Raw genomic sequence first — 26,614 nt, 5'->3', positions numbered from 1 at the left:
TGAAGTAAAACAAATTTCCTTAATTCTCCTTTAGGCAAGCCTTCAAACTCACCTGCATTTGCTCCTATCTCTACCTTCTCCCTTATTTCAGTGAAGGAAAATTTCCTCCAAGTATGTGTAAAACAGGGTATTAAATGAGGACTTTTCCTACTGTACCAGACTTTGGGTTAACACTCCAAAAATAAAAATATTTAGTGGTAATTACCCCAACACTCTACAAGATACAAGACAGCAGAACCAGTCCATAACTGTCAACTCCCAATGTCCATTCCAGCCAAAACAGAGGACACTAACAACTTGGAACTTGAATTAAGAAGAGCCATGTAGGTAAAGGTTTGCCAGCCTAATGAGGAATGATATGGCATTTTCCTGCCCTTTCCATGGAGGAAGACAGAGTCTTCCCCACCCTTTCCACCTCGATCAAACTAAGCAATGGGAACTCAGGAGAATCACTGAACGAGGACAAGAAAAATATTATTTTCTTCCACAACTAAACATTTATTAAGCCATAGAATAGCTGTGTGATGCCATGAAATAGGAGCAAATACAGTAAGAGAGTTCTCAGGAAGGCTTGATAGATGTCACCTACAGCTGGAGGACTGGAATAAAGAATTTGAATCCATCATTTTATCCCTCTTCTTGTGCCTTACATCTGGGCACACTGATAAGAAAGTTTGAGCACTCCTTCTTTTTGCACCAGTGGGAAATTCAAAGCACACAAGCCTCTGGCCACCCACACATAAGGACACTCACCCCAGCACCACCTCACAGCCACAAAGAAAACTCTAAGCCAGTCTCCTTTCCCTGCTCTCTCAAGCCATTTTCAAAGTCAAGTCAGCTTGTAGAACTTCCCTGGTGGTCCCGTGGTTAAGAATCTGCCTGCCGATGCAGGGGACATGGGTTCGATCCCTGGTCTAGAAAGATCCCACATGCCTCGGGGCAACTAAACCTGTGAGCCACAACTAATGAGCCTGCACGCTCTGGAGCCTGTGCTCTGTAGCAAGAGAAGCCACCACAATGAGAAGCCCACGTACCACAACTAGAGAGTAGCCCCTGCTTGCTGCAACTAGAGAAAGCTGGCATGTAGCAATGAAGACCCAACACAGCCAAAAAGAAAATAAATAAATAAATAACATTTTTTTGAAAAAATATGTCAGCTTGTGAAGTCTGTCTCGCTCCTCTCAAAAGCCTCATTAGGTAACTAATACACTTTTTCATACTCAATTTGGTATGTAGGTGGAGAGGTGCGGGTGTGACATCAGTCTGACATCCAACCAATTTCTCAGAGCCCATCTTAATACTACAAAGCAGTCATACAGGGACATTTGAGAATATAGACTCTAGGGACCTCCCTGGTGGGTCCAGAGGTTAAGAATCTGCCTTGGGATGCAGCGGACACAGGTTTGACCTCTGGTCAGGAAACTAAGATCCTATATGCCACAGAGCAACAAAGCCCGAGTGCTGCAACTACTTAGCCATGTACCACAACTAGAGAGTCCATGGGCCGCAATGAAAGATCCCACGTGACTCAACAAAGCTCCTGCATGATGCAACTAAGACCCGATGATGCCAAGGAAGAAAGAACACAGACTCTAGTGCCTGCTTTTCAGGTGAGAGAATCTGGAGGCCAGAGACTGACTGGAGTCACCTGCAAAGGAGGGTAAGAAAAGAGGTCAGTGGCTGAAATAAGGCAGTGCTGCCAGTTTAGGGGGCAAGGATGTGTGACTTTATGGGCCAAGAGAACCCAAGGAAGCTATTTCAATAGTACTTTACCCAAGAGGGCTAAAAGCCAAGACAAGAGGGTCTCAGCAGTAAGAAGCTGTGCGATAGAAGACCAGGAGCAGAAACTGGGAAGGTCACAAAATGTCACCCAGAGAGTATCCACATTAGGAAACTATGCAATTTGGTGGTCTCAACAGAGGTGGTCCCACACATACACCCTATATCATAGCCAGTTTTTGGATGTCTGCAGTAATGGTGGACATCTGGAAAGAACATCCCATCCTTATAACAGTAACAATAACATCAGACAATCTGGAGATTTACAACTCTCCTAGAACCCATTAGAGTGCTAAAATGAAAGAGTAACCAAATAATCTGAAACCTAAAGAAAGATAAGAGCCTCCAAAGAGAGACAGGACATGAACCCTTGCTTACCTGGCACAGTCATCAAAAGCCACTGGCAAGGAGAATTCAACTATAATTTTTAAATAATTACTAGAGGCCAATTGTAGGCTACCTAGAGACTATAGAACCCCTGGAGGCTGCAGATACAAGAGGAATTCACAACCACTCACAGCCTCTTCTCTGCAGACCTCACTTGCTGCTGCTGCTGCTGCTAAGTCACTTGAGTCGTGTCCGACTCTGTGCAACCCCATAGATGGCAGCCCACCAGGCTCCCCCATCCCTGGGATTCTCCAGGCAAGAACACTGGAGTGGGTTACCATTTCCTTCTCCAATGCATGAAAGGAAAAGTGAAAGTGAAGTTTCTCAGTCGTGTCCAACTCTTAGCGACCCCATGGACTGCAGCCTACCAGGCTCCTCCATCCATGGGATTTTCCAGGCGAGAGTACTGGAGTGGGGTGCCATTGCCTTCTCCAGGACCTCACTTGGGCACTCAAGAAAAAAAGCCTGGATAAGAGTAAGAGTGGGCTTCCCTGGTAGCTCAGGGGTAAAGAATCTGACTGCAATGCAGGAGACACAGGTTTGATCCCTGGATTGGGAAGATCCTCTAGGGGAGGAAATGGTAGCCCATTCCAGTATTCCTGCCTAAAAAATCCCAAGGACAGAGGAGCCTGGTGTGCTACGGTCCACAGGGGTCACAAAGAGTTGGACACAATGGAGCACAGAGCAAAAGTCCTGAGAAGTGTCCTTCCTAGTGCAGGCCTGGGAAGGAGCACAGCAGTCGCTGCAGGAAAGGCAGAAGTCCCACTGGATCCTTCTCCCCTACCTCCCCTAGGAAGGGGGAGGTACCTTACCCATTACAGGAAGGTAAATGCTGTCACCTAAGGCACTGTGAAAAATCCACTGCAGGTGGGAGAAGTAACAGAACATAACCCTTTACCTCTGGGGAAGGGACAGAATACATGTTGGGAATTATAGAATTACAGCTGGAAGAGGAACTTTAGCACTGAGAATGCTTCTCGCACCCAAGATCCAGGGAGATAATCCTTCCTAAGACTGAGGATTAATCAGAACAGCATACCTCTCATCTCCCACCTACAAGTAACAGTGTTCTACTGATGAGATGCAAAGAGTGAAGAAAGCCCCTCCAAGGAAGCAGGAAACAGAGGGGATACTCAGAGGAGTTCTGAAGAGAATTTAATGAAAGGACTATTTACAGAGGGGAAAGTGATTCTGGAACTAACAGTGAGGAATGCTGAGGTACTGAAAGATGGGCAGCAATAGGAAACCTTTAAGGCCCGATGTAGCAAGGAGAAGAAACAGTGTAATTGGAGTGATAGCCAGAGTTAAGTCAGCAGGGCCACAGGTGGAAGCAGTCATTGCCACACCATGACAAATTCAGGTTCTGTGTTTTTAAATTCTCTCTCCTCCAACCCTCTGATCTCCTGCTGGTGTCTCCCACTGGCTGACCCAACCATAAGTCAGAGGGCCAGGGAGGTAGAGTGTTACAACTCGTAAATCAGCCCCCTGGGGTACAGGGCAGAGCTAAGAAGAGTAGAAAGTGGAAGGAGCAGATGCAGATGGAAAATACCTAGCCTAATATATCCTAGCATTCCTCCTGCATTAAGGTTGGTTCCATCTCCATAGACTTAGCAGCTTCTCCCACCTTAGGGCTCAGATCCAGGCCTTCTCTTTTCTTTCTAACCTCTCTCTAGGAGATATCATGCATTTTGGTGGCTTGTGACATTGTTGGTATGCTTATTAATCTTATATTTATATTACTCTAGTCCTCTCCTTGAGTCAGGTCCACATTGTGACAGCATCTCAGGTGTCTCAGACACTCCATTCCTAATCCATCTAAGACTATTGATAGTTGTAATTCTCCCCTTCCTGAATCCAATTCATCAACAAATCCTACCAATCTCAACACTAAAATATATTCCAAATCCATCCATCCTTTCTTCTTGTCGCACTTGTCACCATATTACTCCTGATCTCTATACTACTCTCTCATCCACCTCCAATCCATTTTGAACTCAGCAACCAGAGAGACCATCTTAAAATGTAGATTAGACCATGACTTTTAAAACTTTCCCATTCCTTTCTCTCCTTCCTCATCTCCACCACACTCTTCTTTACCACGCTCTAGCCACATTGGCTTTTCTGTATGTCCTTATAGAAGTCAAACCCTTTCATGACTTCAGGGTAACCATCCCCCTGCAAGTAGCTTCTCCCACCTGGCCCCATGTCTCAGAAACTGTCTCCTTCTTATCGTTCAGGCTGGCTTAAATGTCTCTTCCTCAGGAAGTCCTTTCCTGGCCACCTTATTAGATGCAAGTTATGCCTTCATCTCACTATTTTCTACCTTCATACCTAGTTTATTTCTTTCTTAGCATTGCATGCTAAGTTGCTTCAGTTGTGTCCAACTTTTTGCAACCCTATGGACTGCAGTCCACCAGGGTCCTCTGTCCATGGAATTCTCTATGGACACTCAAGAATACTAGAGTGGGTTGCCATGCCCTTCTCCAGGGGATCTTCCCAACCCAGGGATCAAACTCAAGTGTCTTCTGTCTCCTGCATTGGCAGGCGAGTTCTTTGCCACTAGCGCCACCTGGGAAGCACCTCACACTCTAGTTTTTCTGTTTGTTTGGCTGTGTCTTTGTTGAATCTCCATACTGGAATCTCCATAAAGCAGTGATTTTTATGCCCTAATGACTATCTTGCCACCTTATATCCTCTGAGCCTAGCATATAGCACCTGACATGAAGCAGGTATTCAGCAAGTATTACAGCACCCTATTACATTTTCCATGTGCTAGGGTCTATGATTAGCTCCATAAAAATAAGACTGCATTTAAATCACATAACAATCCTAAGAGGTAGATATTATTTTCATTCTCATTTTACAAACAAGGTAACTGAAGAATAGAAAGGGTAAGTGACTTACCAAGAGTCATATGTTTAAGAGGTGACAGAGGTGAGACTCAAACCTAGACAATCTGAGGCCAGAGTCAGTGCTTTTATTCACTGCTGCTGCTGCTAAGTCACTTCAGTCGTGTCCAACTCTGTGTGACCCCATAGACGGTAGCCCACCAGGCTCCCCCATCCCTGGGATTCTCCAGTCAAGAACACTGGAGTGGGTTGCCATTTCCTTCTCCACTATGCAATACTTATTCCCACATTCACTTCTATGAATCAAATAATGACTATATGAATTAATAAAGTGTGAGGACAGACATAGATGTACCCATAAGTCAGCTTGTGGGGGGGAGTCAGAGTAGATAGTATTGAAGCTAATACCAGAAGACTAAGTTTGCAAGACTGACACACACGAGGGGATGTATGTGAAGCACAAAGGATCATACATGCAAAGGAACAGAGGCAGAAGAGAGAGTGGTATGTTAAAGAACAAGAAGTAGCTCAGTTTACATGGAATATAAAATGAGAGGGGCACTTGCATGGTGGTCCAGTTACTAAGACTCCACACTTCCACTGCAGGGGCCACGGGTTCAGTCCCTGGTCAGGAAGCTAAGAACACAAGTGTTTCATGTCCAAAAATATAAAAATAAAACAAGGAGAGGGAGATAAGGAAGGATAGTAAGTCAAAATTGATAAGGCTGAATAGGAAAAATTCACAGTCCACACAAAGCAGTTAAATTTTATTGTGTAGATTAAGGATTTAGAAAGGCATTGAAGAAGTTTAATCAAGGTGCAGACACAGTTAGATTTGTGATTTAGAAAGATTCCTCTGGCAATGGTATTGAGCAGACTTTCTTAAAGTTGAATAGGCTACATTCTTTCAAGAAAAAAATATTTTTTCATCAATTCCTTCAGTATCTTAAAACTTTTTATTATGTTGCTTAAATAGGCATATATGTACACACACAAACCATGAGCGCCTTATTCTGGTATCTTAGTCATAAACTACACTAAATAAATACATAAATATGTATATATACACACATATATTTACATATTGATTTCCCTGGTGGCTTTGTGGCAAAGAATCCACCTGCCAATGCAGCAGACATGGGTTTGATCCCTGGCTTGGGAGAATCCTGTGGAAAAGGAAATGGCAACCCACTCCAGTATTCTTGCCTGGGAAATCCTATGAACAGAGGAGCCTGGCAGGCCACAGTCCACGGGGTCACAAAGAGTAGGACACAACTTAGAAACTAAACAACAACAAATATTTATATGTGTGTGTGTGTATATATATGTATATATATATGGTTTAAACCAAGCTACAAACCAAATTAAATTTCAATTAGCAATCATTTAATGCAATGGTGTTTTACTTAAATGAAATTGCTGCTCAGAGGGTGCAGTGGTCTTAACTGTTTTGATGCAGGTTCACTGGAGTTTGAAGAAAAGAGAGAAGGAACAGAGAAACATTGAGAAACATTGCTTGTGGATTTAAACTGGATCACTTTTAATGTGCTTCAAGGTAAAGAAGTTGAGTTCAAATTATATTTTGGCTGTTGAACTAGACTTGGCAGAACTGTACTTCCAGAATGTGACATTTCAGATTGAACCTCATGGATCACAGCTTCGGTAGCTGCAACCACAAGAATGTAAACCTCATATGTTTTTAAGTCAATCTTAAAATGCTTAATATGAACACAGTCTGGATCATCTGGATGACTACTTCATAACAAAGCTCTGCCACAAGATCTCAGCATCCACATTTGCCTTTCAGTTTATGATCCAATTACTACCATTTCAATTATTTTGCATTGGTGGGAGGAAATAGATGGGTTCAATGTGCGAATTTTCTAGCATTTCCAACTGTATGAAAACTAACTGAACCATGATTTCTGAAGAAAAGAAGGTTGTTCGGTATTTCAAACAGAGAAAACTAGAGGGAAAATTAAGAAAAGACTGAATCAAAGCTGAATCTATCATTTATTGAGTTGCTGTGTGCAGAGTACACCATGCGAAATGACAGTCTGGATGAAGCACAAACTGAAATCAAGGTTGCCGGGAGAAATATCAATAACCTCAGATATGCAGATGACACCACCCTTATGGCAGAAAGTGAAGAGGAACTAAAGAGCCTCTTGATGAAGGTGAAAGCGGAGAGAGAAAAAGTTGGCTTAAAACTCAACATTCAAAAAACGAAGATCATGGCATCCAGTCCCATCACTTCATGGCAAACAGATGGGGAGACAAAACAGAGACTTTATATTCTTGGGCTCCAAAATCACTGCAGATGGTGACTGCAGCCATGAAATTAAAAGATGCTTACTCCTTGGAAGAAAATCTATGACAAACCTAGACAGCATATTAAACAGTAGAGACGTTACTTTGCCAACACAGGTCCATCTGGTCAAAGCTATGGTTTTTCCAGTAGTCATGTATGGATGTGACAGAGAGTTGGACTATAAAGAAGGCTGACTCGAAGAACTGATGCTTTTGAACTGTGGTACTGGGGAGAAGGCTCTTGAGAGTCCCTTGGGCAGAAAGATCAAACCAGACAATCCTAAAGGAGATCAGTCCTGAATATTCATTGGACGGACTGATGCTAAAGCTGAACTCTAATACTTTGGCCACCTGATGCGAAGAACTTACCCTTTGGAAACAACCCTGATGCTGGGAATGACTGAAGGCAGGAGGAGAAGGGGACGACAGAGGATGAGATGGTTGGACAGCATCACCTACTCAACGGACATGAGTTTGAGCAAGCTCCTGGAGTCGGTGATGGACAGGGAAGCCTGGCATGCTGCAGTCCATGGAGTCACAAAGAGTTGGACACAACTGAGAGACTGAATTGAACTGAACTGACATTGTTCCAGGTACTGTAAACACCCTCCACCCTCCACCACATTTAATCTTAAATTTAAAAAAAAGTCCTATGAGATTTGTATTATTATCCACTTCTATAGATGAGAAAACTAAGGCTCGGAGAGATAGGGTCAGACAGCTAGAAAATGGCAAAGCCAAGACTAGGACCACTCAAGACTAACTTTGTTACTGATCTCCAATGGGTTGGAGATCTTTCAATGGGTCAATGGGTCTTTTGCTTGGAGTTGAAAATGTCAATCAAATGAAACCAGGTTCTGTGTAGTACAGCAGAAACTTTATTCATTCATCAAGGAATGGAGAAAGGAGATATTTTGTCACCCATACCAGCCCCTGAGAACTAATGGATCCTTGCCTTGATTTATCTCTATTGGTTTCAAAATCATCTGGTATTTGACAGAGTTGTTTTGCTGCTGTGCTAATAGATATGTAGTGGTCAACTGCCCTGAACTTGTTCTGACTTTACCACAGGAAATCATCAACACAGACAAGACCTAGAAGTATTCAAAAGTTACCTTTGCTTCATTTATTGTGCTACCATCTCTGCCCAAGGCAGGGGGGGAAGGGGTGATTTGTACTATGCTAGGCATACTAGGCATACTTCCTGCCTTCTGCAAAGGAGCATGAAAGACTACATATGCCCCAGCCACTGGCAATCTCCACTCCTTTCCTAGAGCCCTGATGACTTATCTGCCTCCTACCTCTTAAAATTCCTTTATTTCCCCCTCCCTTTGGGGGGAAGGTGTTTTTGAAGTATGAGTTCTCCTTTTTCCATTCCTTGATCTATAAATAAAGCTTCTGCTGTACTATATCAAACTTGGCTTCATTTGAGTGGCATTTGCAACTCCAGGCAAAGGCCCAATTGAGGGGTCACTGACTCTTTGGGGATTGGTAACAATTTCAACTCTATGCTCTAAACTATTAGGCCTAAATGAAAAGGATTACACAGTACTTAGGTCCTTTACCAAAAGGTGATTTAATATTCTTAATTTATAAAACTAAAATCATGTTGAATTGTGGCAGGTAGATTCTGATAGATTTGTCCTTATGACAGGTTTCAGTGGGTTGGTCTTGAAAACACTGGTTATGGAAAACAGTGTGGAGATTTCTTAAAAAACTGGAAATAGAACTGCCATATGACCCAGCAATCCCACTTCTGGGCATACACACTGAGGAAACCAGATCTGAAAGAGACACGTGCACCCCAATGTTCATCGCAGCACTGTTTATAATAGCCAGGACATGGAAGCAACCTAGATGCCCATCAGCAGATGAATGGATAAGGAAGCTGTGGTACATATACACCATGGAATATTACTCAGCCGTTAAAAAGAATTCATTTGAATCAGTCCTAATGAGATGATGAAGCTGGAGCCCATTATACAGAGTGAAGTAAGCCAGAAAGATAAAGAACATTACAGCATACTAACACATATATATGGAATTTAGAAAGGTGATAACGATAACCCTATATGCAAAACAGAAAAAGAGACACAGAAATACAGAACAGACTTTTGAACTCTGTGGGAGAATGTGAGGGTGGGATATTTCAAAAGAACAGCATGTATACTATCTATGGTGAAACAGATCACCAGCCCAGGTGGGATGCATGAGACAAGTGCTCCGGCCTGGTGCACTGGGAAGACCCAGAGGAATCGGGTGGAGAGGGAGGTGGGAGGGGGGATCGGGATTGGGAATACATGTAAATCCATGGCTGATTCATATCAATGTATGACAAAACCCACTGGAAAAAATAAATAAATTAATTAATTAAAAAAAAAAAAGAAAACACTGGTGACACAAGGTAAAGAAAAAGGTAGAAAAGAGGCAAAAACTACTTTAACATTAAATACCTATAAACAGAGTTATCTGTGATCCCTTCTATTGACATGGAAATTCCAAATAAGTGGTTGGAATTGCTCTTGAGAGCAATTTGTTGTTTGGATTTCTTTGGGGGACAAGGTTATGACCTTAAAAGAGAAATATGATCCTCAGAAGAATAATTATTTGATTCATTCCAGGAACCATATAAAGATTTCTCCAACAGACTGGATTAAGAGGGATGGGAGAAATTAATCCACCCCCTAGAAATTTATCAAATCAAATTCCAAAAACTTTTTTTTTTTCATTTTCCAAAACTTTTAAAAGATAGTGGCAAGGTTTTTGCATTTAAGACTTGGTTTAGAAAGTATTAACTCTTCACGTCCATCCTAAATGAGATCAACCTTGGGTGTTCATCGGAAGGACTGATGCTGAAGCTGAAACTCCAATACTTTGGCCACCTCATGCGAAGAGTTGACTCATTGGAAAAGACCCTGATGCTGGAGGGATTGAGGGCAGGAGGAGAAGGGGACTACAGAGGATGAGATGGTTAGCTGGCATCACCGACTCCATGAACAAGAGAGTAAACTCCGGGAGTTGGTGATGGACAGGGAGGCCTGGCGTGCTGCGATTCATAGGGTGGCAAAGAGACGGACACGACTGAGCGACTGAACTGAACTGAACACTCGACCAAAATAGGAAGAGAAATTAACTGCTAAATACTAAAACGGAAATGAACCCCAAATGATCATAATGATATATAAAATGATAACATAGGTCAACCAGAGGTGAAATTAACTTACTAGAAATAAATTGGGCTCCTATGGTGGCCCTTGGTACTCCCTTGGTAAAGTAGTAATATATTTGTTGCTTGAAATTTATAAAATAAAAGCCAGGGGGGGAGGATGGAAGAGAGAAAGGTCTCTTTCCATGGCCCACTACGCAAATTCTCCTAATTCTCAGCTGACAGAAGCCAGATAACAACAATGTGTTTTCTGATTATTTCTATTACTGCAGTACTCCTTTAAATACTTGTGCTATTTTAGATTCTCTTTTAAACTACGATAGAAAAACGAAAAACAAACCAAAAAACTCACATTATTTTTTCCAATTGTTGTTGATTGGCTAATACATAAAGGACGAGTTGGCTCAATTGCGTTCAGATAGTTTTGACCCTCTCTACGCTTCGTAGAAAGCAGCCAGGTATCCGCTTCCCCGGCGTTCCCCCCGGTACCGCGGAAACGAAACTGCATCAGGCTCCGCCCCACTATCTGCTGAGTAAGCCAATCAGGGCGCGGCCCGGGCTGATCGCGTGCCAGGTGTCATGGCGGCCTGCAGGCACTGCTGCTCGTGCCTCCGGCTGCGGCCTCTGGGCGATGGTCCCCTCCGTCTGCCAGGGCGGGATAGGACACTCACCCAGTTACAGGTGCGAGCACTATGGGGTGGCACCGGACAGCGATCCGTGGCCGTGGATTTAGGCAGCAGGTAAGGAACCGTGTGTGTTCTCTGTTCTTTCACAAGGCGGGTCTGAGTACATTCACTTTCTAGAGTACGAATCCGCAACCCAGGTCTCTTTACCCTAAATCTAAGTTACAAATTGCCCTTTCCGTGTTTGGAATCTGTTTCTTGGCACCCCCACCCCCATCCCCCTACTTCTCTTGCTGTCTCAGTGTCCTTTGCTGCTTCTTCCTCGCTCCCTCCCTGTTCCGAGCTTCTTTTCCCCAGCTGAGTCTGCCCACCTGATTTCCGTTCTCTTTACTTTTGGTGATTCCTCGGCTATGAAATGAAAAGATAACCCGTTAACAATTGATGCTTACGTCCTTCAGTCCAGTTTATTGCATATAAAGCTCGGCCCGTATGACTCTGGGTAGGAGGGGAAGGACAAAGTCAGTTTCTTGATACTGGTTATATGATACTCTGTTAAAGCCTGTGGAAGTGTTAGTCACTAAGTCCTGTCCGACTCTTTGCGACCCCAGCCAGGCTCTTCTGTCCATGGAATTCTCCAGGCAAATTACTGGAGTGGATTGCCATTCCCTTCTGCAAGGGATCTTCCTAACCCAGGGATGGAACCCAGGTCACCTGAATTGCAGGCAAATTCTTTACGGTTTAGCCACCTTGGGAAGCCTGTAGTAAATGTACTATTACTCTCATTTTATAGTTAAAGCAACAGGGGCTCAGAGAAGTTTAGGTAACTTTATCAGGGTCAGTCAAAGCTACTCCTATGAGACTAGGTGGATTTTGAACTTGTGTTTCAAATTGATACTTTCTCTTGGGGTCTGTTTGCCAGAATTCATGTCTTAAATCACTTTTATAAAACTAGTATGGAGTCCAAAAGTCTGTTCTATACATCTGTGTTTCTGTCTTGCATATAGGGTTATCGAGGGTGGGATGATCTGAGAGAATAGCATTGAAACATATATATTATCAAGTGTGAAACAGATCGCCAGTCCAAGTTGGATGCATGAGACAAGTGCTCAGGGCTGGTACACTGGGATGACCCAGAGGGATGGGATGGGGACGGAGGTGGGAGGGGAGGTTCAGGATGGGGAACACATGTAAATCCATGGCTGATTCATGTCAGTGTATGGCAAAAACCACGACAATAATTGTAAAGTAATTAGCCTCCAACTAATAAAAATAAATAAAAAAAAAAACTAGTATGGGATTCGTTTTTAGAATAAATGAAACTGCTAATACTTTATATATACTTTTCACATGTATTTTTTATAAAACGTTGACCCTAGTTCATACAAAAGTCAGAAAATCTGGCTTTGAATCCAGCACTTCCTCCCTGACTTACTGAATGATCTTTGAACAAGTTGTCACCACTCCTTCCACTCCCCTGAATGAGGAGACTGTTACTAGATCAAGAGTCAGCAAACTTTTTCTGTAATGGGTCAGAGAGTAAATATTTTAGACCAAATCATAAAGGTGGGTGTTTCGGTTTTGCCTACTGCGTGTCAGTCACATAATCATATGCATTTACATACCCTCTAAAAATGTAAAAAGAAAAAAAAAGTTGTTAGGTTAAAGACTATAAAAAGAAGAGTTGTAGTTTGTTGACTGCTAGACTAGATGATCTCTAAGGTCTTTCTTTCCACGTCTTGCATTCTTTGATTCTGATTTTTGAGGGAAAAGATATCTCTTCCATTCTTCAAGGACTGAAAATTTATTCTTCTCTGAAGAAATGCCCCAGAACATTTCATTACACAGACATCTACTGTTTGTTAAGCACTAGGGACTCAAAACAACAAGGTTAGGTTTGCCCTCCAAATTTTTCATAATCTACTTTGAATCTCATTTATTAGTCAACTGGGATTTTTTTTTTTTTTTTGTAACCTCTTTTTAAACCTGTGTCATGTGTTGTAGCAGTGAGATTCATAAATATCATACCTGCTGGGTAAATTATTTTCTTTGTCATAAGTTTGCAACAAACTTTTTTGGGTGACTGATTTGTACCATCAACTTGATACTTGTTATGTGTATTCTTTACAATGTTCTAGAAGGTTGTATACTATTGTGGTAAATGTCTTTACTACTCACAATAAACTTTGTAGTAATTTTCATTTCAGCAAGTTATTGAGCATTTACTATATTGAGTTCCAAGGCAACTAGAAATAGTCTGATGAGGAAGAACACAGATTCAGTGCTGAGAAAATCAGTGTGGGAAAGGTATGAATAGGGTGCTGAAGGAGCACAAAGGGGTGTTTATCCCACTGTAAAGCTTGATGTTGAAGGTGAATCCTGAAATGCAAAAAGGAATGAGCAAGGAGAAAGTAGCAGAGAAAATGGCCAGTGCAATTGCAGAGAAGTGAGAGAGTGTATTGACTAGCTACAAATAACTCACTGTGGATGGAGTGAAAAGTGAAATATGAGTTTGCAGCAAACGCAAGGCCAAATCATAAAACTGGGTATTTGTTTTATTTTTGCGGGAGTAGGGGTAGGGTAGCATGAGTTTTGAACTACTGAATTTTTCTTGGAGGAAGGTGGTTACATTCCATACCATTTTGCAAGTGTTTCCAAAAATACTTGCATCTCTCTCTCCCTGGAGTTCTACTTCCTGTGGCAGATAGCTCCTCTATTCCCTTCTCTCTTCCTAAGCTATCTCCTCCCACTCTTTTGCCCACCAATAGGACCTCCCTGCTCATCTTATCCTTTTTATTATTTTTTTCAAAAGTATATTTTGATTAGGTATTCACTCACATTGTTCAATATTTAAAAAGCTCAAAAATCTCATACAGTTCCATAGCCACCCAGTTCCAATTCCAGAAGCCACTGATTTGTTAACAATCTTTTATATATATTTGGAGGTATTTTATACATTAAAATTAAAATATTGGCAAGTAAATTGATGAGGTAAAATCACCATGAAATACAAAACTATTAACATATTTGCATCAAAAACAACTAAAAGTGCATTTACAGGAAATAATTACATGTATCAGTTAGACACCAGCTGAGATCATGAGACATAATGGAAAGTAATCACCTAGGGGGAGAAAAGTTTAAATTAGGTCAGTCACGAAGGCAAAGCTATCTGGTAGGTGGTCTGGGACCCCTAAAGGAGACACTGTGTAGATCAACAGAAAGAACAAAGAAGTGGGAGGATTTGGTATTTGACTACTAATCCAGGCCTGTGTTTGAGAACATCTGGGGTACTTCTGTGTTTTACCTTTTGAGGAATTGCCAGATCATTTCCCAAAGCAGGTGCACCATTTTACATTTCAGTCAGCAGTGTATGAGACTGCCAATTTCTCCACACACACCATCAACACATACCCATCTTAACCATCCTAGCAGATGTGAATAGTATCTCATTGTGTTTTCGATTTGCATTTCCCTAGCGGCTAATGATGTTGAGCATATTTTCATGCAGTACTGTTGATCTTCCTTGAAGAGACATTGATTGAAATCCTTTGCCGGTTTATAAAATTGGGTTTCTTGTTATTTTTGGGTTGTAAGAGTCCTTTACATATTCTAGATACGAGTCCCTTATCAGGTATATGATTTCCAAATACTTTCTGCTATTCTGTAGGTTTTCTTTCACTTTGTTGATGATATCCTTTGTAGCATGAAAGTTTTTAATTTTGATAAAGTCAGATTTATGTTTTTTTTTCTTTTGTTATCCGTGCTTTTGATGTCATCTATAGCAAGATGTTGTCTAACCCAGGTTTATGAAGATTTACTCCTGTGTTTTTTTCTTAGAGTGTTATAGTTTTAATTTTTACATTTATATCAATAATCCATTTTGAGTTAATTTTTATTTATATGAGGAAAGGGTCCAACTTGTATTAACTTTTTTGCATGTGGATATCCAATTGTCCCAGCACCATTGGTTGAAAAGACTGTTTCTTTCCCCTACTGACTTATCTTGGCACTGTTGTAGAACATGAAAGTGTATGTTGGCAATTTTGGAGTTTATATTTTAAAGGCAATGAGGGAGATTTTAAAGGAATTAAGGAGAGAAATGATAAAGTTTGTGTGTTAAAAGGCTACTTTAGTCAACAAGGCAAGGGTGGTAAGACAAGAGACAAAAGATGTGATAAATGGGAAATTAACCTTTAGAAAGGAGCTTCTTCTCTTCAGAAATACTCTGTCATTCAGATTACTCCTGTGCCTTGGTTTCTGTATTTTTCCTCAAGGAGATCTTAAACTCCTCTTCAATCTTTGGTAATGATAGTGAGCTCTGTCCCTATTTTGTTTATTTATTTGTTTTTTGCTAGTTAGGGGCCAAAGGGACCTTTAGTTCTTTAGAATCTTTGATTTATTCTAAGTTAGGAATTGTACTAATGACCTAAGTCCTTTTGTATTGAATTCTTATTTTGAACAGAAAATTAGAAATATCCTCTGGAAAACTGGCCAGATTTGCAGATGGCTCTGCTGTGGTACAGGTAAAAAGTCCAAATTGTTAAATTTTCATCCTAAAAATGGTTATGGAGACTGGTACTGAGTATCTTTATAACATCATGTAACTTCTTAGAATTCTGGTACTGGAAATTAATTCAGACCATTTCTAGTGTCAAAATCATTCCAGACAACAGGGGAGTCAGAGGACTAGGTGTACTAAATGACCTTTAAGGTCTCTTCCAAACTTGGGGTTCTATTTCATTCTGTTAATAAATTCTGTAATGCTTTTCTAGAGAAAGTAATTTTACTGGTTTCTTCAATAGTAGTTTTTTCTTTATTTATAGCCTAAATTTCCTAATAAGAAGTAGAAAATATGATTGGATGTGACTAAGCTATGAGTGAGCCTTTTCACTTTTAGTTCTGTTACTTTTGAAAAACTTAGTGACTATTCTAATATAGATCATGGTTGTGCAGAAGGGATTAAGATTGGACTGCTTGTGAGTAATTATTTTCATAGTCATAGTGTCACAGAATAACAATTCTCTTTCCTTGGGTTTAACTAAGGGAGGATTCAGTCTTATATGAATAACTGCTTATATGTTAATATCTAATTTTAAAGGAATTTACCAGTGTTGTTGTTTATGTTTAAGTCAGGTGACACTGCAGTGATGGTCACAGCAGTCAGTAAAACAAAACCTTCACCTTCCCAATTCATGCCTTTGGTGGTAAGTATTTGCTGATTTTTCTGAACTGTAATATAGAATAAATATAGAATTTGTAATATTTTTGTCCAATGTCTAGTGAGTACAAATTGTAAACTTTGCACAATAGAGGATTTTCCTTTATTGTGTGATATTGAGTCATTAAAAGAATTTAAATTGATTGCTTCATAACCAGTTCTTATATCAGTGGTTATCATACTTTTTTAAAGATCCAGGTTTATCAAGTTGACAGAAACAGTGGAAGTGCATAAGTACTTTGATATTTAGTAAGCAATGAATTCATTGTTTTCATAGATTTCCCTTTGTATGAGTCTACAAGTATATTTTTGGTGAAAATAGTACTTTATGGCTTCTTTTATTATGATAAGGGGAATGCAGTTATATCTAAGAGTTAACACAAAAAAAAGGCAGTGTTGAACTTGACCAGGATAAGCTACTGTGGGAAGTATTGAGTCTACACAGTCATCTAACTGGGTAGTGGAAGGCTTTTTAAAAAATCAGTTTACTGACTATTTCTGTCACTCTCCTTTCTCTAAGAGATACAAAACGCTAAAAGTAAGCAAAATATTCACTCTTAGTCTGGAATATGTTGTTGGCAACCTCAGGACAATTGTATCTCCACAGTAATTTCTTGGGGAAAATTTGCTACTACAAAAAGCAGTCAAATGAACAGCATTTTTTTTCATCACTCCTTCAGGTTGACTATAGACAGAAGGCTGCTGCAGCAGGTAGAATTCCCACAAACTATCTCAGAAGAGAGATTGGATCTTCTGATAAAGAAATTCTTACAAGTCGAGTAATAGGTAAGATATTAAGGTCTCTGATATACCTGTGTTAGTATCTCTTCTCTTTCATCTATGTTCTATAATAGCTCTTAAATTTTCTTCATTACATTAACACCACCTAAGATTATTTACTTTCTGTATCCCCTGATTCAAATATGGGCTTCATGAGAAAAAACTTTTTGTTTAATACTGAATCCCCTATACCTAGCATACTACCTGGCACAAAACAGGCATTCAACAAATATTTGTTGACCAAATGAATGAATCTCTATTAATCATATAAATTCTAGGCCCCACATCTCTACTCTGTTGAACCTGTCCTAAGGATTTTTCATTTGTATGTTCAGCATAGTAATTCCTAAAAGTATTATAGTCATCAACTACTGAAAAATGTTTATGATTTTTCAGATCTTTGATATCCTTAAATATCGTGGGAGCATTTGTAGTTTACAGTTCTTCTAACCAAAATTCCTACTTTATGTATGTTTATATGCACTCGTCAGACACAGAATTCCAAGGAAGTGTTTTATTTTGGTGTGCTGTTGGTCTTAAGCCTCTTTCCTCTGCTTAAATAAATAAATAACAATTAAGCAATGAATTTTGGTGTCTGTGGAACCAGGATGAAACGTTGCTCCCTAATTTTACACTTGGGTGCTCCTGTCCTGGTTTTTCATCTTTAGGACCTGGTGCATATTAATATTTATCTGTGTCCCTGTGAGTACATTAGTCCAGGGGTTTTGTTTTTGCTGTTATTGTTTTGTTTTATTAAATGGTTAGTTACATTATTTTTTAGCTTGGTTTGTTTTTTTGTTTTTTGTTTTTTTTTTAATAAAAAGTCGTGATTTTTATTTTATTTTCATTTTAAGAAGTGGCATATTTGTGATGATTTCTCTCCTCAATGTGAAATTTGTGGCTAAGATGGCAATATGTCTACATTTATTTGAGGGGATTCAAAATCATACCTAATGAATTTAGCTGCTGTTCAATCTTTGAGGCTTAGAATGAATTCTCAGGGGGGAGAATGTGGTAATAGAGGAATTAAAAATTGATGATAAGTAAAGTTTAGTTTAAGGATTTTAAAGGTAGAATGGAGGTGGAGCCGCTAGACTGGTAAAATGATGGTTGGAAAATACTTAAATTCTGCACTGGATACATGAACTGTGTTCTGTACATTTGTTATAGAATACTCATCCTTCAACTATACTACCTCCTTTTTCCTTTTAGGGTTTTAGTGTAGAAACTTTGGTAATCATCAGGGAAACAAAATTTACATAACTGTACATCTCTCATATCAATGTTGAGATAAGTGGGAGAAAATATAGTGAGGAAATGGCCTGTGAGTCTGTTTTCACATTAAAATACTCAGGAAACTTAAACTTGCAATTGTTGTGTACTAGCAGTATGATGGCACCCCACTCCAGTACTCTTGCCTGGAAAATCCCATGGACGGAGGAGCCTGGTGGGCTGCAGTCCATGGGGTCGCTAAGAGTGGACACGACTGAGCAACTTCACTTTCACTTTTCACTTTCATGCACTGGAGAAGGCAGTGGCACCCCACTCCAGTGTTCTTGCCTGAAGAATCCCAGGGACAGGAGCCTGGTGGGCTGCCATCTATGGGGGGCACAGACTCGGACACGACTTACATGACTTAGCAGCAGCAGCAGTGTGATACTACTGGTAACAAAGTTGTAATAGAAGAATAGTATCTAGACAAGAGGAGATGAAAAAGCTTTCCTTCTAGAACATCTCTTCAGTTCAGGTCAGTCGCTCAGTCGTGTCCGACTCTTTGCGACCCCATGAATCGCAGCATGCCAGGCCTCCCTGTCCATCACCAACTCCCGGAGTTTACTCAAACTCATATTCATGGAGTCGGTGATGCCATCTAGCCATCTCATCCTCTGTCGTCCCCTTCTCCTCCTACCCCCAATCCCTCCCATGGGGGAAAGTTTTGAATTGTGAAGCAACTTCTGTTAGTAACTAATCTCTTTTTTCTTTTCTTTTGGCAGATCGTTCAATTAGACCTCTCTTTCCAGCTGGCTACTTTTATGATACACAGGTATGTTCTGTCTTAGGTTTATTTGTTTCCAGGTCAGTAAAAAAAAAAAAAAATGATGTAATCTCTATTTAATACTTCCTAGGCCAAACATAAACAGTATAAAATAAGAATTTTTGGTGATGCTGCTACAGTTTACATTAATTTTTAAAATCTAACATTTATTTGGTATCAATATGAGCTGATACCTGAATTATGAGTAGGAATTAACCAATGTGGGAGTAGAGGAAGATGGAACAGGAGGCAGAAAATCCTTGGGCAGGAAAGAAAGTGGTAAATTTGAAAAAGGTTAGAGTAATTGAGGTGAGTGGGGACAGTTCAGACTGGACCTCGAAGGTCATATTAGTAATAGACAAGGACTGTCAACATAGTCTTTATTACCTATTTTTTATCACTGGGTTCTCTAAACATCTGCTTTGTTATATTTTGTTACTTTCTGAATATTACCTTCTTTTGTAACAATGACCCATATATATACTTTAATTAACTATTTTATGTGTTTGAAAAAAATAAATTTGCCTTGCAAATATTCTTTGTCAGAATGTCACTGCCTCGAGAAGTTATTTTCCTAAGTGCCTGACATAAGCATATTATTACAATGTAATTTGTTTATGCTTAACAAACCTGAGACAACAATATTTTTATGTAACATTTACTAACATAGCTAGCTAACATTAACTGCTCAGTACTATAAATAATTTACACACAGTATTTCCTATAATTTTCCTAAGAACTTTTTAGGAAGATAACATTATTTTTCCCTTTTAAAGATGAGGAAACTTTTGAGGCTTAATTTAAGTAATTTTTTTCTATGGTCAAGCATGTAGTTAAATGATAGCCAGAGGTAAGGGGTTTGACTTCAAAGCTTTTGCTTTGAACCATATCATAAAGTTTTCCTATATTTTAGGCCAAGATGTTATTCCAAATGATAATCCTCCCAAATCAAGTAGATTTTTTTTAAAGTGCTTTGCATTTTTTCCCTTGCACCAGATCCTTTGTAATCTGTTGGCAGTAGATGGTGTTAATGAACCTGATGTCCTAGCAATTAATGGTGGTAAGTATAAAAATAAATATTAAAATTATTACTGTTGATTTTATTTTTTAAGCAATGAAATATTTTTATTTCAGCTCTTATTTTCTTTCTTTTTTAAAGCTTCTGTAGCCCTCTCATTATCAGATATTCCTTGGAATGGACCTATTGGTAAGTTAGGATTTGAAAATAAAACATTTTTTCTATCACTTCTCACCTTTTTGGCTAAGATCATTGAAGAAACATATTTCTTTCAGAAAATAGGAGTGAGCATGCTATAGCAAGGGCATAAGATTTATTAGCTTTGATTTACTATTTCTTGGGGAATCTGATTAGATGACATTCTAAGAAGAGTCCTTTCAGATCTTTAAGACACTTTAATCTTTGCTTTGGGTTTTGTTTCTTATAGCAATATGTTTTGTGTTAGAGATTATTTTATGTTCTCAGATACTGTGACTTCTTAGTTAGTTGCCCCTTCTGTTTGAAGAAGTTCTCTATTTTTGGACTGAGAAATTGTCAGGGTGTACACACTCTTTCAAGATACTATTGAGATATAAACTTGTTTGTAACTTACAGCTCATGTAAGTTGTATTCATGCAATATACAAATGATTTCTCAGATAAATAATTAGTGAGTGTCCTAAATGCCCTATACTGGACTTAGCAATGAAGAACAGTTCTCATTCCAATCCCAATAAAAGGCAATGTTAAAGAATGCTGAAACTACCATACAATTGCATTCATCTCACACGCTAGCAAAGTAATGCTTAAAATTCTCCAAGCCAGGCTTCAGCAATACGTGAACTGTGAACTTCCAGATGTTCAAGCTGGTTTTAGAAAAGGCAGAGGAACCAGAGATCATATTGCCAACATCCACTGGATCATCAAAAAAGAGAGTTCCAGAAAAACATCTATTTCTGCTTTATTGACTATGCCAAAGCCTTTGACTGTGTGGATCACAATAAACTGTGGAAAATTCTGAAAGAGATGGGACCACGTGACCTGCCTCTTGAGAAACCTGTATGTAGGTCAGGAAGCAACACTTAGAACTGGACATGGAACAGACTGGTTCCAAATAGGAAAAGGAGTACGTCAAGGCTGTATATTGTCACCCTGCTTATTTAACTTATATGCAGAGTACATCATGAGAAACGCTGGGCTGGCGGAAGCACAAGCTGGAATCAAGATTGCTGGGAGAAATATCAGTAACCTCAGATATACAGATGATACCACCCTTATGGCAGAAAGTGAAGAAGAACTAAAGAGCCTCTTGATGAAAGTGAAAGAGGAGAGTGAAAGAGCTGGCTTAAAGCTCAACATTCAGAAAACTAAGATCATGGCATCTGGTCCCATCACTTCATGGCAAATAGATGGGGAAACAGTGGCTGACTTTTTATTTTCTTGTGCTCCAGAATCACTGCAGATGGTGATTGCAGCCATGAAATTAAAAGACACTTACTCCTTGGAAGGAAAGTTATGACCAACCTAGACAGCATATTAAAAAGCAGAGACATTACTTTGCCAACAAAGGTCCATCTAGTCAAGGCTATGGTTTTTCCAGTGGTCATGTATGGATGTGAGAGTTGGACTATAAAGAAAGCTGACCGCAGAAGAATTGATGCCTTTGAACTATGGTGTTGGAGAAGACTGTTGAAAGTCCCTTGGACTGCAAGGAGATCCAACCAGTCTATCGTAAAGGAGATCAGTCCTGGGTGTTCATTGGAAGGACTGATGTTGAAGCTGAAACTCCAGTACTTTGGCCACCTGATGTGAAGAGCTGACTCACTGGAAAAGACCCTGATACTGGGAAAGATTGAAGGCAGGAGGAGAAGGGGACGACAGAGGATGAGATGGTTGGATGGCATCACCGACTCGATGGACATGGGTTTGGGTTGACTCCAGGAGTTTGTGATGGACAGGGAGGCCTGGTGTGCTGCAGTTCATGGGGTCGCAGAGAGTCGGACATGACTGAGCGACTGAACTAAACTGAACTGAATGAAAGAACTAAGGCAGACTAGGTATTAGCAGTACAGAGATGAATGAGACAGTTCTTGGTTTCAGCATGAGTGAAACAATATAAACAATACTATAAAAGTATCTTCAGAGTGTTAAGAAAATGATAGAGAAGGCAGGTTTGTATTTGTGTGGTTGGGTGCCAGAGAGGGTTTCTCAAGAGTCACTGACATTTATGCTGTACCTTAGTAGGATCAGAAGGTAAGCACTTGTCTTAAGAGAAAATACAGTCAAGACTAGGAAAAGATTACGAGCATAATCACAGAGATGAATGCTGAACTTGAGTCTCCCAGTGAGGCCAGAAGATAGGGTGAGGTAGTATAATCAATGGTCCTTAAATACCACGATAGAAATACGGATTTTATTGTGGTCACTATTGAAGATAGGGATTGAAGCCATTACTGGAATGTCTTGAAAACTGAGTTTTTATTAAACAGTTGCCAATATTTTAATATATTTTAGGGGCAGTACGAATAGGAATGATTGATGGAGAATGTGTAGTTAACCCAACACGAAAAGAAATGGCAAACAGTACTTTAAATTTAGTGGTTACTGGAGCACCTAAAAGTCAGATTGGTAAGTAGTTTATGTGGTAGATTTGTTCTGGATTTTATGTATAGGCTTTGGCTTCTAAAAATGTATGTGTGTTTCATTAATTGTCCATAAACATTTTTGTTTTATTTTATTGCTGCCCCATTTTGGTAGTGCTCTTGCTTATGTCAAACAATACCTAGAATTATAGAATGTTACATAACTAATTGAAATACAAAAGTTTTTATTAAGATAATTTTAGTAATTATTTTTAGACTGATAAGCTAGTCTAAAATTTGAAGTTTTAAATCTGGTAGTAAATAAATTGTTTTATTAGTTTAAATACTTTAATTTAGCTAATGTAGTCATTCTAAGCCTGTTTGTTGTCCTCTGAGAAAGAGTATCATATTTCCTTATAGGAAACTAGGGATAAAGATATGCACTGGACAATGGGTCACCTTTACTCCTTCCAACTAAAATGCCATAATCAACATGAACAAAAATCAGAGGCTGGTTCTGTTGAAGGGGAATAGCCTTTAACAGTCAAAATGACTTGGGTTTGAAACCCAGCATCTGCCATAGTTAACGATGCAATCTTGGACAAATAAATTAAGGTCTCTTAGTTTATCCTGCTACCTGATATTTGTTGTCTGGAACTTTTTGACACAGAATCTTCTGATGTAGGAACATTTTGATGAAACGTAAACTTATTAAACTTTTAGTGCTTTTTTGTTCAGTTAACATGTGAAATACCTCATTTCCAGCTGCTGCTTTTGGAATGTTCATGATGACTTAGAACTAGATGATAGACAAAATACATGAAAGAGGAATTGTGTATTATCTACATGTTAGTTAGGAATTGTGTGGTTAAGCTAAATAACAAGGCTTAAACAAGATAAGAACTTATTTTCTCTAAAGTAACAAAAATTCAGAGATAATGAGTCCAGGACAGTTATAGCAGCATCCCTAATGTCTTAAGAAATCTAGATTGTTTTATAGCTTTCTACTCTGCTGTCCTCAGGGTGTTGCCCACATCTTCATGCTTACGTACTGGCTACCAGTGGTGGTGTAATCGCCAAGTCGTGTACAAATCTTGCAACCCCATGGACTGTAGCCTGTCAGGCTTCTCTGACCATGGGATTCCAGAGCTCTGGCTAACAGAACTCTGGCCAACTTATCTTACTTACAGGCAGGAGGGGAAAAAAGAGGCGGGGGCAAGGGACCAGGAAGAATAGTAAAAAGATATGTGCCCACTAAGTAAGTCACCCTCCCTTTTAAAGGTGAAGGTGGATAACTATCACAATATAGAGAAGATTCTAAAGATTTTGGGAGGCTGTGAATAATGAATGACCCCTACATTATATTTGAGCATCTCAAAAAGGGCCCTGAGTAGAGTGTTGGTTTGCTATTTGAAGTTCACTTGGTCTATATCTGAAATTTTTCTGCTGAAAGTTAGTAACTTTCAGCAAAATTAGTAAAAAAAAAAAAATTACTGATTTATCAATTAGTAAATTGATTTGGCTACTTTATAGGGCCATTATGAAGATCAGAGTCAAGGTTTGTAGAGTACCCAACATAGTACCTAGAACCTAGTAAGCAAATGGTTAATATTACTGTTCAGATGCAAAATAAACAATCTCCTAAATGGTCATATACCTTTATCTGCCTTTATGTCTGAACCACTTTAATTTTAAAGAGATACTAGAGGAATGAACTGAGGATCTTTACTGTATCTGCAGAATGCCACAGAAACCCAATAGGCAGCCTTCCAGCTGTTGTTCTGACCTGTTCCTATGCTCTTTTTTAATTTAATTTACTGAGGTACAGTTTACATACATTAAATGCATGTTTTTAAATCTCCAGTTCTGTGAAAGGGAAAGGAGATGTCATGGGAACACAGATAAGACAAAGGATATAACCATCTCCATATCATGGTATCAGAGGAAGCTTCTTTGTGCCTAAAGTGAACAATTGAAACCTAACCTCCCTTCATTCTGCCCCATGTATATTTGTTTAATATTTCTCTACATTTAGAACCACAACAGAGAAGTGTTAGAATTTTTGCTTCAACCATCCAACAGTTTAGAAAATTCCAGACAAGTATTCCAGTGTGTTGTATTTACCCATATTTCTGCTTAATATGTTCCTAACATGGTTTCTTCCTTCATTGTTTTCTTTCTGTTTAGAGACCTTCCTTTAGCCATTTCAGGGTGACACATTTTCTTCGTTCTCCTACATCTAAGAATTTTGATTTCTCCTTCACTCTTAAATATTTTCACTGGGAATAGGATTCTGGGTTGACAGTTCTTCTCTTTCAGCACCTGAAAGATATTATGCCTCTTCTTCTGGCCTCCATGGTTTCTGATGATAAATCTGCTATTGTTTGAATTGCTTTTCCCATATGGGTATGGTGTCATTTTTCTCTAGCTGGTTTCAAGATTTTTTTCCTTTGTCTTTGGTTATCAGAAGTTTAATTATGATTTGTCTTTCTTTGGGTTATCTTATGTAGGATTTATTCAGCTTCTTGAATATGCAGGTTTATGTTTCCGCCAAATTTTGGAAATTTCCAGCTATTTTTCCCCCAGTACTTTTCAGCCCTGCCATCTTTCTCCTGTCTTTCCAAGACAGCAGTGACACAAATGTTAGATCTTCAGTTAGTTTCACAGATCTGCTTCAGCTGACTGATGGAATTCCAACATATAAAGCATATAAGATTTTTTTTTCCATTCTTTATTATGCTTAGAAGTCTTAGAAGTGACTTTTTAGAAGTAATTCATTATGACTTTTTAGCCATAATAAATCTTAATGACAACATGATGTGGTTAAACACACTAGTTTGATGGTAGCTATGCATGACATGATCTTAGACTTTGGACAAGTTGAGAGATGCCAGAAATGGCACACAGGTTGGCAAGAGTCTATTCAGCCTTATAGAAACCAGAGCTAAAATGCTAGAAGCCTTACTTTGGAGCTTCCCTGCTTTCCACAGGAATTATACTTTACAAAACTAAAAACAACCATTTTATGGTAGTAGCTTGGGTCCTCTAGTTGGCTAACTTGAAACAGTATCACTGCAAAGATTTCCCGACCCAAGCAAGAATTAGAAAATGTGACAAGGACCAAATTAAGTGAGAGGTCACATCAAATAATTGTTAAACAGGAAACGTTATTGGACATCTACTGTGCTGATATTTTAAATTTTCAATTTAAATACATTTTAAAAATAGATGTAATTGTATATGTTAAAGAATGGAATTTTATATTTGAATTATATCTTATAGAGCTGTTACAAAAAATTGCATACTTCATCTTCTGTTTCATTTTTTTAATGAGAAATTCTTCAGTAAATTTATGAAGAGTATATACTTAACTTCAAATATCAAGGTTTCTTTATTCATTTACTACTGTCTATACTTTGGAATTGTGTTAATTCTTAGGAAGGAAATCAAAAAGGTAGAACGTTGATCTGTAGTATTTGTCATGATATGGTCTTTGAAAATGGTAAAATTGAAATTTGAAAATTCAGATTTGAAACATTTGAAAATTGGTAAAAGGTTCAATGGCAGTCTTTTTTTTTTTTTTTTTTTTTCTTTTTAGTCATGTTGGAAGCCTCTGCAGAGAATATTTTACAGCAGGACTTTTGCCATGCTATCAAAGTGGGAGTAAAACATACACAACAAATAATTCAGGGCATCCAGCAGTTGGTAAAAGAAAATGGTGTTATCAAGAGGACACCTCAGAAGTTATTTGTCCCTTCGCCAGAGATTGTCAGACACGCTCATAAGTAAGAACATCTGTACAAAAGAAAATATGAAAGTATCACCAGATTTAATTTCCTCTCAGAAATAACGTCTCATGGAAGCACTGTCCATGCATTACTTCCTAAAT

General features: G+C 39.1%; 1 protein-coding gene across 2 annotated transcripts in view; it reads left to right on the top strand.

Moving 5' to 3' along the window:
• Window positions 1-11,050: 11,050 nt before the first annotated feature.
• PNPT1 (polyribonucleotide nucleotidyltransferase 1) overlaps window positions 11,051-26,614 on the top strand; it is a 42,969-nt gene continuing 27,405 nt past the window's right edge. The window contains exons 1-9 of one of the 2 annotated variants that reach the window (XM_043468601.1): window positions 11,051-11,231; window positions 15,577-15,637; window positions 16,248-16,318; window positions 17,013-17,118; window positions 19,107-19,156; window positions 20,144-20,207; window positions 20,307-20,354; window positions 22,658-22,771; window positions 26,324-26,510. In XM_043468601.1, coding sequence (XP_043324536.1) covers window positions 11,184-11,231; window positions 15,577-15,637; window positions 16,248-16,318; window positions 17,013-17,118; window positions 19,107-19,156; window positions 20,144-20,207; window positions 20,307-20,354; window positions 22,658-22,771; window positions 26,324-26,510 — 749 coding nt within the window. In that variant the 5' untranslated portion in view covers window positions 11,051-11,183. Of the gene's footprint in view, window positions 11,232-15,576; window positions 15,638-16,243; window positions 16,319-17,012; window positions 17,119-19,106; window positions 19,157-20,143; window positions 20,208-20,306; window positions 20,355-22,657; window positions 22,772-26,323; window positions 26,511-26,614 lie in introns of both variants that reach the window. The other variant, XM_043468600.1, reaches the window with a different exon arrangement.

This window comes from Cervus canadensis, chromosome 5, assembly GCF_019320065.1.
Source record: "Cervus canadensis isolate Bull #8, Minnesota chromosome 5, ASM1932006v1, whole genome shotgun sequence".
NCBI classification, from domain to species: Eukaryota; Metazoa; Chordata; class Mammalia; order Artiodactyla; family Cervidae; genus Cervus; species Cervus canadensis.
The sequence above is the reverse complement of the archived record's forward strand: the minus strand, read 5'-3'. Positions and strand labels throughout refer to the sequence as shown.